Genomic DNA, 12,045 nt, shown 5'->3' on the forward strand with positions numbered 1-12,045 from the left:
AAAAGGACGGGGGGGGGGGGGCTCTGACAAAATATATTAAAGAAAAATATTTGTATCAGCAACTCAGTGCAAACAGAGTTTACGGGTATACGTGTGTCAGTTTATTTTTATTATGTTTTTATGCACTGCTGGTGATAAATGTTTAAATTTGTGCTGGTGCAAAAAAAAAAAGAAGCATATATTAACTTTATACTGAGTTATAAAAGAGAACAATATTGGAGTAGAGTTGACTCATTCAGTCCATTAAATAATTAGTCATTAATTATTAATATCAAATTATTCGTAATTTAATACATTTTCAGTGCCTAGAATGTGTTTTAGTGCTTTTATCTTAACTTCAAAAAATTCAATATTTTAAAAGACATTTCAAAGAGTTTATTAAATAATTGTAAAGAAAGATTCAGAATATTAACTAATTTATCTTTATGTTCCTATTATGGCCACATAGGCCATCTAGTCTTTCTTATCTATGTGGTGAAAAGTAAAACTGTGTATGTGCAGTAATTACCTTTTATTCAGTAATAAAGATTTGGTTTATTGTGCAAAACTGACCAATTTCACGGCAAAAGTTAAGTTAGTCATTTTTTTTTAACTTAAGGGCAATAAACGTAGACTTTTATGCAACATTTAAAGGGGTTTAGAGTTCAGACTGAACCCTGCACTATGCAGTATGTTTGCATTTATGATACATTTACAACATATAAGCACAGAACTGCAAGCTCTATAATCCTCACAACTCTCTACAGCGGTCAGGTGCAAAGGTCGTGTTTCTCCTTTCAATCAACCCAACACCACCATCTCTTGTTGAGGCATTCCCAGTCAGTTCGGACGTCCCAGGGCTCCTCGTCCTTCACCCACCTTCTCCGTTTCCTTCCCATACCAACTGCTCGTTATCAGTTTTGGCTGGGCTCTGTATATGTATGTGTGTGTAAACATGCGTCGCCTTAGTAACAAGCTCTGCGCCATAAAAGTATGCTCTAAATCTAAGAGAGAATCTCAGCGGAGGGGGCGAGCAAAGTGACCATCCCACCTATTTCTGTAGCTGCAGGGCACACATGTGCAGTCAATAAAGAAGGCCCGGCTGTCATTTATAGCATCTTGGCTGTAATCCTCTAATTAACACATCTACTATTCTCAGCCTTGTTACCCCGCTGAGGACCAGAGGAGGAGGAGAGGAGTATAAAGAGAGCGACAGCATGGTATTTCAGCATGCTATCAGCCAGCAGCTACTTTGTTTTGTTGCTGTCGGTTTCCACTGCTCAGAGTTTGCAGGTGTTAGAGCCTCTTGTGTTTCAAAGCTACTTTATGGCTTCGAGCCACACAGCCAGAACAACTAAGCCGAGGCGTGGATTCAAACTGAGGTGATGATCTGTGGGTTTAAAGCGTAGCGACCCCAGCTGACCACCGTGGCATGCCACACCTGTTCAGATGCAAATGGAAGAACAGTGCATGAGTGTGTGTTAAAACGGTGATCGTGGGGTGACGTGTGTTTATTCATAGTTTGACACTCTCCCAAAACCAGTGTCTGCATTTTTCACAAAGCTCATCATTAGGCCCATTTCCTCTCGCGCCCTCTCTTGCAGTTGAACAGAGGATGACGTAAAGCTGTTCTCACCCATGTGTGATCATTCAGGGGTCTGCAGTGATGAGATGAGGTCAGTCAGCATGCAGCTGGCCCCCTAACTGGACATCTTGTATAAGCTTATTTGCCTTTTTTCTCTCTCTCTCTCTTTTTTTTGGAGCAGTGTGGTGACTTAATGTCATTGAAGTCCATCTGACCTAGTTTGAATGTAATCAGTGCACTGTGAAGTCTCGGGGCAGAAGAGATAGAAAGGACAGTCAACTGGCTTAAACATAGTTGTTTCCATACATCTATTATTTTCAGCCAAAGGTTGATTGGCATAAACGTGTGCTAAAAAGACGAGAAAGCAAGTCTGAATATGCAGAAACGCACAAAACACAATAGCCTCATATTAACTCGACAAACAGCTGTACCCGTTTGCTAACACTGAGTCTCTTCCAGTAGTTTTGTGAAGTTTTTTACTGCCTCGTTTCCATAACTGGACTTGTGGCCCACGTGTTTGTCATTCCATAGTACCCGGAGTCTGTGGCCTGTCAAATGGATGGTGGCTGGCTGACCACGAGCTTGTTTGGTCTTTTCATCACCTCTAGTCTTTCCTTCCTCTTTTGTCTGCTTTCATTTCTTTCTTTTTTCCACGCTTTTGCTTTCTTTCTTCTCGCCTGGCTACCTTCACATCCTCCAGACAAAATCGCAGTGTCCAAACACAAACATGTTAGACGTGAACCAGTGCAGGAAAAGTGGTGAAGTCACATACATTCCCTCACCTTGGGAGACAAATCAGCTGTCACAGCCTTAATTCCCTCTCCTGCAGTAAGCGTAATGTGCTAAGAGGATGCAGTACATTTAAGGCAATCAACCTAATGTAGGTATTTAGTTTCTACTCAGTAATAGATAGCACTGCATAGCTGTAGGAGTCTAATTATTGTAGATATGATATAATTATCATCTGGTAATCATCCCTAACGTCTCAAATGAATTAAATGAGAAAACAGGAAAACGGTTCATGTAAAAAAGATAAAAATAAAGCATGTTTCTGTTTGTTATGTATGACGGCATTTACAAAAACAAGTAATGCCAGTCAGTGAAAGGCTTCCAAAAGCCAAGCATTATCTCTCCCCTCTCTTTCATTGAGAACAAAGACAGTTAAATCTATAACGTAGCTGTTTGTTAACAGCGTGATAGCTGCGGTTTAGCCTCCATCCTACCCTGATAGAGGCCTGTTTTGTAGCTAGGCCCCTGAGGTGGCCGCATATTTGCTGGGTGAGTAAGGAATGTGGTTACATGCCTTAGACATTAGCTATGACGGAGCACTGGCTCCACAAGAGAGGGAGGTAGCAGAGGAGAAGGAGGGAGGGGAGGTTGGGTAGAGTCTGAGCTCACGGCAAGTGAGCTCATTCACCCCCAGAGCTCGAGGAGAGAGTGCAGCTCCGTCATCCTCTTTGCAGAGAGAGAGAGAGAGAGGAGGGAGGGAGAGGGAGGAGTGTAAGCCAGTGACTGAGCGAATGAGAGGAAAGGAGAGTGGAGCGGCACAACAATAGTGGGCTGCTCTTCTGGCTGTGGACTCACAGAGACAGAGAGAGCGCTCAGAGGAACACACAGACGCTCTGTAAACCAGCTGCAGGCAGATTACAACTGGCGTTTACATACAGGCGTTACAGGCTACTCACTTTTGTTTTTTCTCTGGCACTCTCTGTGGTCACCATTCTTCACAAGACCACAGAATTACCAAATATTGACGCAGGAGAATTTTAGGAATTTTTGTGGTCATTGCATGGGATTTTGGCCATTTGTTGACTCGAGGAGCGTGTCCACAGACATTTTGGACTAGTTTTTGTTCTGCTGGGTCCATTTGCTGAGGGTCACCGGCCGGACAGCTGGAACAGCTAACTTGACTTGAGTGGAGTTTTGTGGACTTGGGGGTTTTCAGCGGGCTCACCTTTGTCACTCCTCTGAGGAGAACAGAGTGCGTTCTGGGGGATGCCTCTGGATGTGGTGATTGCCCCAGCAGAGGACTGTTTTTGGCCGGACCTGCAGGACACAGACATGAGGCTGAAGATCAGGGTCCGCCGGATGAAGGAGGGGAGAGAGCTTCGAGGTGTGTATTCACCTGGAGGAGAAGGGATACGTGTGTTTGTGTGGGTGCAAGGTGATAAGATGCAACGTGTTTGGATTGAAGTCCTGTGCGTTTGGCGTACATGCAGAAGATGGAATGTGATTTATGATATGCATTGAGTTGCATGGCTATGAAATGCACGATTGCTGAATACATGCAGAAAAGGTGCGAACAAGGTGGAAAGCCACTGATAATAGTTTGTGCGCTGCAGATGAGTACAAAGACACAGTGGACTGTCAGGTATTTACCATTTCAAGCTTTATCCGAACGAAACGTAGCAGTGAAGTGAATGTTTAAGAGTTATTAGAGAGATGGGATTCTACATCAGGCTAAAAAAGAATTTATTAGGCGTAGCAAGCCAGACCTGAGAGTTGCTGTCCCATCTTTTGTTTTTGGACTTAATTTGTTTAGAGGTATAGAATAGGAAGAAAGGGGATTAAGAAGATGACATCATGAAGATGAGAAGCGATGAAGAGGGAAAAGAGGAGAGAAAAAGAGCTAGTGGGGGAGCGGATGAGAGCTGTGACCCATGGTATGACATAGTGCTCATGCTCTCTCAGCCTGTGGTCATTGAGATGTAAAATTATCACAAAGGCTCTTTCTTTCTCTCTTTCTTTTCCTCTGCTCTTGGCTTTTCTTTCTCGCTCCTGCTCACTCGCTCTCTCTGCAGAACGGTGTCTTGTGGAGATTATGTTATCAATATGTGTGCAGTGTGCACTGCAGGTGTTTAACATAACACCTTTTCACACAGAGCAACGAGGCAATGCAGAGCAATGGAAAAATCCTTTTTTTATACGACAATACGGCATCGTGCACGTTGCACAAAATGTGTCTTTAGCTCGTCGTTTGCTCAAATTAATTTGCTGGTTTTGCAGTCGAACCTTTTGGATAACAGACGTACGTCTATTTAGACGGTGCACGCGGGGCATTTTAGAGCACCGGCTCAAAGCAGTTATCTGCACCTGTCACTCTTCACATGTGCACATGTGCATGTACGGGTTATATCTACACAAGCAGATTCTGCTGCTGTAAGTGTCAAATTCATGTGCTCGGAGAAAGCTGGGGTGGGTGGGGGATCACACGTTTGCCATCAGCAGATGAAAATAGAAGTATATGTGTCACAGGTACTGAGCACTTTAACACATCTCTTTGGAAATAGATTTGTCGATGCAGGCTAAATGATATGGTGGTTTATGGTCTTTTATTGCAGTGACACGGCGCTGCTGAAACGGCAGTTGATCAAAGTGGAATATTCCTGCTATCCGTCCAGGAAGATAAAGAGCGATGAAGTTTAACCGTCAGCTAATATGACGTAAATATCGCGCTCTCATTCGCAAGCCATCGTAAAGCCGATGCTGTGCATGAAAGCGATGACCTCATCCTACTATCTCATCCATGTTCTGTCAGTCTACACATTTTCTGTCACAAAAACCCACACAAGCGCACACACTTTTCATTGCATCGTCAGGCCCCAGCACGGCCTTTGTGGAGCTGAAGTGGGACATGTGTGCAATGATGTCATGTGAGGAGGGTGAGGCGGGGAGGGGAGCGGGTACATTGAGATGCTAATGTCCCCCTCATAGTGGAGGGGACAGCTGGAGGGGCACAGAGGATGGCGTCATGTCTCCCCTGATATCAGAGAAAGAGAAAAATGATGGAGGGGGAGTGGGGTAGTCGTTCAATGCCCCCCCACCACCCCCTGGGCCTGAAAGCTTGTCTGTGTGCATGAACACGTCTGCTTTGTGTATTGCCCCCCCTACTCCATTAACAGACAAGTAAAAGAGTAAAACGGAGGCTGAAGCACACACACACACACACACACACACAGAAAGGGGGTGAGCTTGTGTTAGCAAGGAAGTCAATTGTACGAACAGCAGTGATGTAATAGCAGAGATCCCATTAAACCATAACTTCTAGGCAGGTGTTTTGTGGGCCTCTGTTCATTCGCTTGTTCCACCCTCCATTCATCTTTTAGTTTTCTGCAGCAGCACAGCTCTGAGTCTGAATTTGATCTGCTTAGCAGACACACTTTTCACGTTAGCGAAACAATAGCCCATGCCTTCATACTTCATACAAGCTGGGTATTAATTTAGATGTGGGAAACGACTGGTGAGGAGAGGGACTGCTGCTCGCTGCCGGCAAACAAAGAAAGGCCTGAGCGCTCGCCTCTGACGGAGCAAGAGAGAGGAAAATAAGCAGTTGCTTAAATGATGAAGTGGGCAGAGAAAAACGGAAAAAGGAAGTCACCACTGCTGAGAGCTGCCGATGGCGACACAGTGCCCTCTTTCCCGGTTGTGGGTTTTCCTACTCCCCAAACTGCTTTTTTTTTTTTCTTCTTTTTTCTTTTCGTTTCTTCTTTTAAAGAGTATGTTCAGAATTTAGTCACATCCTGCCAGAGTATGGTTTCGTGATTTCAGTGTTTGAACAATAATGTGAGAAGCTCTGGTTTTTATTCCACAAAAACAAAACTGTAGGTTTAGGTTGGTACGTCTGTGGGAAGTTTAACTCGTGAGTTTAACGCGGGGTGTCAGGTTCTGCTGATTATCACGAAGGTGAACTCATCTCTCCCATTTGACTTTCTGATGTCATCTTCGCGGACAGCTGGGCTGGTGTGTGTCACAGGGTATTTTCAGTGACCTCAGTGTGAGTGTACAGTATGTTTATATGTGTGCTTAGATAGGAATGAACGGATGTGTCATCCTTTTCTAATGGAGAATGTGAGGCCACGTCTTTTAGCTTTTTTGGTGTATGTGTGCATAAATCAGTGTGCTCATATGCCCTTGTTTTATACCAGTATTTGGAGCAGGGTGGTGTCGGTGAGGGGAAGCAAATTGTCATCAACAACACTGCTTTCCCTTGTTGTCTTGGCAACCCTAAGTAAAGCAAGGTCAGGTGACGAGGTGGCAATAACACGCTATCTCCTGTGTGACTAATGTCCATTAGCACCAACCGTGTAAAGCTTTGACTACAAGGAAGGTGTTTGTAATTGTGCTGACGTAATGTCGCTGTAATAGCACTCGAAAAGCCAGAAGGCACACTCAGTCCCGCTTCCTTATCTCTGACTTCAGTCACTCTTTATGCCAGTAACCCCTTACTCACTCACAGGCAAACTCTAACTGGCTACACTAGTCGGGACTACAATTATCAGTTCAGTCGATTCAGAATATTTCTGTTCCTGTGTTCATTTCCCTGCACACCCACACACACAGACCGTGTGGAATGTCCTGTCTTCAGTCCTTCTAACAACTCTCTAACAATGTAAGCACATACAAAAGGAAATGCTTGCTGTGTGATGTAGCTATTCCTGTTGATCCGACTGTCTCCAGGAACATACCACTCCCTCACACAGATACAGTATATGCTATATGTAGTGCAATTTTTTTTCCACACCAGCAGCCTGGGAACTAGGAAACCAGGAAAGAAACTCTTCAGAGATCCCTTCCTCCCTCTGCTTTATCAATTATCAGTGCTGTAGCGTTGCCCGTAGGCTCGCTGCAAGGGGAGAAGCTATTGAGAAACAGTCTAGTGTGAACTCCACACTCTGTCTGTTTAGTCTACGTTGTATAGGCCAAGAAAAGGTTTGATCGTAGAGTCGTTGCCGTAACGGCAGCAATCCCTCAGCCTCCTCTTGAAAGTTATCCGATTGCTCCTTCTGCATCAAATGCCTCTCTACACTCCACCACCCATGTGGACTGTTGATGTCATCGCTCCGCTGGTTGCCATTAATAGCTGGAAACAGACGGGCCTTCTTCACTTTGCTCTTAAAGGAACATTGCACCCAGAATAGCACTAGGTCATCGGGATGCACCCGGCCTACTCACCGCTCAAAAGCTGTGCTGTTGTGAAATAGCACCACATACCGAAAGCTGCTATCTTCTGTGGATTTGCACAACCTTTTTATGCAGCTCTGCTGTTTGTTGGGTGCACGCACATGAAACCGTGTGCTCCACATGTGTGCGTCTGTTTGTTTGCCAGTTGTTGTTACTCGAGTAGGGCAGCTGGGTGTGTGTTACAGGCGAAGGCAGCGTCCTGCTTGCACTGTGCTGTGTGTGCTACTTGGGGATAGTGATGTCATGTCTCACTCACTCTCACTAAGTGAATGTGTATGTATGTGTGTGTGTTAAGGTGTGTGCATGCACTGCATCCAGGATTGGGTCAGGGAAGGCTGAACCTAGATTAGGCTCTAATCGTCTTTCTGGGACTCAAGGTTTCCTTGAAGCACTCCCTCTCTCCTCCACACGCCTCAGCGAGGTCAGCATCCAAAGAAGACCCCTGCCTCTTTTCCCTGTCCCCCTCCCTGTAGTTGTATAACTGCAGTACTGCAGACTATTAATGAGTACGGGTACTTGTGTGTGTGTGAATTGAGTGGAGAGTGTGTTAATGTCAGTGAGAGTAAATATTGGGATATATTGACCGCAACAGTATGAGATCATTTCTTCAGATCGTATCTTCTTCGCCTTCTGTCGTGTGTGTGTGTGTGTGCGTTTGACCATGCATTAGTGTGTGTGTGTGCTTTTCAGCTGTCAGTGGAGATGTTACTGGGCCTCTGTCCTGGCCCTGCACCTGTGGCCTCTCTCATTCCCTCAGCCTGACGCAATGCTCTGCTACAGGACATGAGCTCATGCAGGAAACGGAGCCACACACACACGCACGCATACACATATGCCAAAAGTGGAGCCGCCTGCCTCTTAAAGGGCCAGACGCGCATTCCTGGCCACCCAGCAGTTAACCTAACTCACTCACAGAAGCACAGAGAGCCCTTTTTTTCCAGCTCCTGCTGCTCTAAAGGGACCCAGACATTGTAGCTCAGATTCACCTTTTAAAGACTACTGAGCGTCTGCTAATGATGGTGCGGTGTTCGTGATGGAAGTCTTTGCAGAGCTCCCGGTGTGTGTGTGTGTTCGTGTGTGTCTAAATGGAAAAGCATTCATATGCCTAACCGCTTCTCTCCATCTCTTCTTTCCCTGCAGGAGGCTTTGCAGCTTTTTCCTCCTGTTTCCCCGGCCTGTGTGAAGGGAAGCCCGCCACTGCTCTACCTATGAGCTTGTCCCAGCCCTGCTTGCCTGTAGCGAACGTAGGGCCTACTCGCATCCTGCCTCACCTCTATTTGGGATCACAAAAAGACGTCCTCAATAAGGTATCATTTATTTTGGATATTTTGCCAGTAAAGAATGTCTGACTTGCTCTTACTCGCAATAAAGCGTGATGCTAAACCACATACATGTCCCTCTCTGCAGGATCTGATGGCTCAGAATGGTATCACCTATGTGCTGAATGCCAGCAACACCTGCCCCAAGCCAGACTTTATCAGCGAAAGCCATTTCATGCGCATCCCAGTAAATGACAACTACTGTGAGAAGTTACTTCCATGGCTGGACAAAACGAACGAATTCATAGGTAAGGGCGCGTTCTGCGTTTTGTGTTTGGCTTGAAGGACACGTGGAGATGAGGACGTGAATTAATCTCAAATTATGCATCAAAGAATGCAGTGATATTCTGTTATTAACCATGCACATGTAATATAGGTAAACTGTCTGCTTAGATGAACCCTTGTACTCTTTCAGGATATGTCTGTTTTTATTCAGTAGACACTGATTTTCTCCCGAGTCTTCCTACTAAAAAGGAGACCTGTCAGTGGTATGCAGTGTTGCATGTATTTTCATATAGTTCTACATATTCATACTTATTTGTTTCCACCTCTCAACAGACAAAGCTAAGGTATCAAACTGCAGAGTCATTGTGCACTGCCTGGCTGGAATCTCACGTTCAGCAACCATCGCCATAGCATACATCATGAAGACAATGGGCCTATCGTCAGATGACGCCTACAGGTACACCTGCACTTCCCACCCATTAACAGCTGAGCTAAGGTGTCAGCACCAGTAGAAAGACATCTCATTGTTGTCAGGTGGAATCTAATTCTTAGATCCCTGCCAGCAAGCGTAGTTTATACAAAAGGCTTAGCTTTGCCCTGTCAGGACAAGTCTGGCACACTATTATGTATTGTGAATCAGTAAAAGGGCTCACACCCTTTATATAGGTCATTAATTTAATCTTAGGAATTCAGATGTGATTTATTATAAAACCATTACCGCAATTCAGAACACAATTGCTTAGTTGTGTCCTATTTTTTTCTGCTGACAGATTCGTAAAGGACAGAAGACCGTCCATATCCCCCAACTTTAACTTCCTGGGTCAGTTGCTGGAGTTTGAGAAGGGCCTGCGATTACTCCAAGCTTTAACCTCCGATGACAAGAAATCTGAAAACAACACTAAGCAGAATTCAGAGGTTAACGGAGTCATCACAGGTTTCGAGATGAATGGTCATCATAGCAACTGTGACTCATCCGCCACAGATCCACACATCCCACCGGAACCCAAGCTGCCGTCACCCACCTCTCTCCAGCAAGGCTTCAATGGCCTGCACCTCTCTGCAGAGAGGATCATGGACACTAATCGACTCAAACGCTCCTTCTCCCTAGACATTAAGTCTGTCTATTCCCCTAACGGTCCCCACTGCCCCAACCTGGCACCCACACACTCTGAAGACGTCCCCAAGCTGTGCAAGCTTGACAGCCCAGGAAGAGGCATCTCCAATGGTGTCTGTTCTCAGTCTCCCGTCCTTGACAGCCCCAGCCCCTCTGATTCACCATTCCCCTCACCGGGCAGTGGGGGCAGCATAGGAGGCTTGGGATTCAGTGGAAGTGAAGGAGTCCATCGTTCTGGTTCTTCCTCATCCAGACCCAGAAGAAAAACCAAACAAAACTGCAGCAGTTCGCCGATCCACTCCCAACCACGCCAGCCTCCGCAGTCCCTCAACTTGCTGCTGGACCACAAGAGCCCCAGCCTGGAAGAAAACCTAAAGGGCTCCCTGCTCCTCTCATTACCTTCCCTGCCCACTGTGGGTTCTGGGGCTATGTGGACCAAACACAGAGACACTGTCCAAGCCACAACCCCCGTCACTCCAGTCACCCCGACTGCAGATGCTCCCTGGCACTTTGGAGCAGAGGAAGGTGGTCAGGGAGAGATGGAGCTGGGAGCAGGAGAGGTAGGGGGACAGGAGTCGTCGGTGAGGTTCGGTAGCAGCTCGGCGTACGTGGCGTTTGGGTGTAGCGAAGGTGTGCGGTTACGAGACAAATCCCAGAGGGAGAAGCCGTCAGCACCACAGACGCAGCGAGACCTCCGAGACTCTTCGTCGTCTTCGGCGGTGACAATGTCCACCAGCTCGAGTAACGGTGGGGCTGCATCTGAAAAGCAGTTCAAGCGGCGCAGCTGTCAGATGGAGTTTGAGGAGGGCATCTCCGAGACAAGGTCCAGGGAAGAACTGGGGAAAATCGGGAAGCAGTCAAGCTTCTCTGGGAGCATGGAGATCATAGAGGTATCCTGACAGATAATGGACATCATCAGAGCTGCCCCTTGGGGGCAAAAATGGACCTAGCTAGAGGGAGCGCAGGAAGAGGACATTCAAGGTGGAGCCGAGGAGTTGTTATTGGGGGTTTTTAAGCTCCCCTTACAGACAGTGTTAAAGACTCTAGTTGAGAGAAGGACAAATGCAAGCTGAGCATTAATGTGAAAAGGTTAGCATTCGCACCTGGACAGACAGAGCCTCAGATGTGGTGCTTAGCAGACCATAACCATCCTGAAGTCTTGTACAAAAATGAAGAAAAATCTTGGGGGGTGGGAGGTAAAGAGGACAAATCTAGGTACTGAACTCTTTATGTTTATGAGCTCTGTCCCAGACAAAATGAAACAACCCAGGGCAAATGTTGCATCCTTAATATATAGAATTCTTCCCTTATTTTGACAGAGTTGAGACACAAACTGCTTGCCTGTGGTCAAACGTAGCGTGTTTCAGTGGGTGTATAGCTTGTGATTTGAGCCAAGCCCGATGTTCTCTCTCCCGACGCTTCGCCCCGGTTTCGATAAGCCTCATAAGCTCGCACGGCTACGTTTGTCCCCCTTCCCAGTGGCTCTGCCGACTACAGGGAAAACAATAAAGGACTCCTTAACAGCACCATATCCTCACATCGCCACAGCACAAGGTAGAGAGATCCAAAGGACTTCATATTAAGGCGGTACTGCACCCTGACAATGAAGGATCCTCTGCATTTTGTTGATGAAAGACTATTTGAAGAATGGGCAGTGTTTCCCCCTCCTAAAGCACAGTGCGCCTTTCCTGACTTTGTTCCCTTGTTTCCAGTGTTAACAGCGTGATGGGACTGAGGTTTCCGGATGCTGATGAGGGTATGCGTTAATAACCCCTCAGCTCGCTATTAGACCCCCTCCGAGCCTCCTCCCACTCCTTCCAGTCACCACCTACGGTCGCCGCTGAGCATGCACCTGAGAGGCT

The 12,045-nt window shown here is 46.4% G+C and overlaps 1 protein-coding gene across 3 annotated transcripts in view; it reads left to right on the top strand.

Moving 5' to 3' along the window:
- Window positions 1-11,719, top strand: part of dusp8a (dual specificity phosphatase 8a) — a 44,377-nt gene extending 32,658 nt beyond the window's left edge. For all 3 annotated transcript variants that reach the window (XM_085166566.1, XM_085166565.1, XM_085166567.1), the window contains exons 4-7: window positions 8,666-8,832; window positions 8,933-9,092; window positions 9,403-9,526; window positions 9,840-11,719. In XM_085166566.1, the coding sequence (XP_085022692.1) occupies window positions 8,666-8,832; window positions 8,933-9,092; window positions 9,403-9,526; window positions 9,840-11,082 (1,694 nt within the window). In that variant the 3' untranslated portion in view covers window positions 11,083-11,719. The remainder of the gene's footprint in view (window positions 1-8,665; window positions 8,833-8,932; window positions 9,093-9,402; window positions 9,527-9,839) is intronic.
- Window positions 11,720-12,045: the final 326 nt, after the last annotated feature.

This window comes from Neolamprologus multifasciatus, chromosome 7, assembly GCF_963576455.1.
Source record: "Neolamprologus multifasciatus chromosome 7, fNeoMul1.2, whole genome shotgun sequence".
Taxonomy (NCBI): domain Eukaryota; kingdom Metazoa; phylum Chordata; class Actinopteri; order Cichliformes; family Cichlidae; genus Neolamprologus; species Neolamprologus multifasciatus.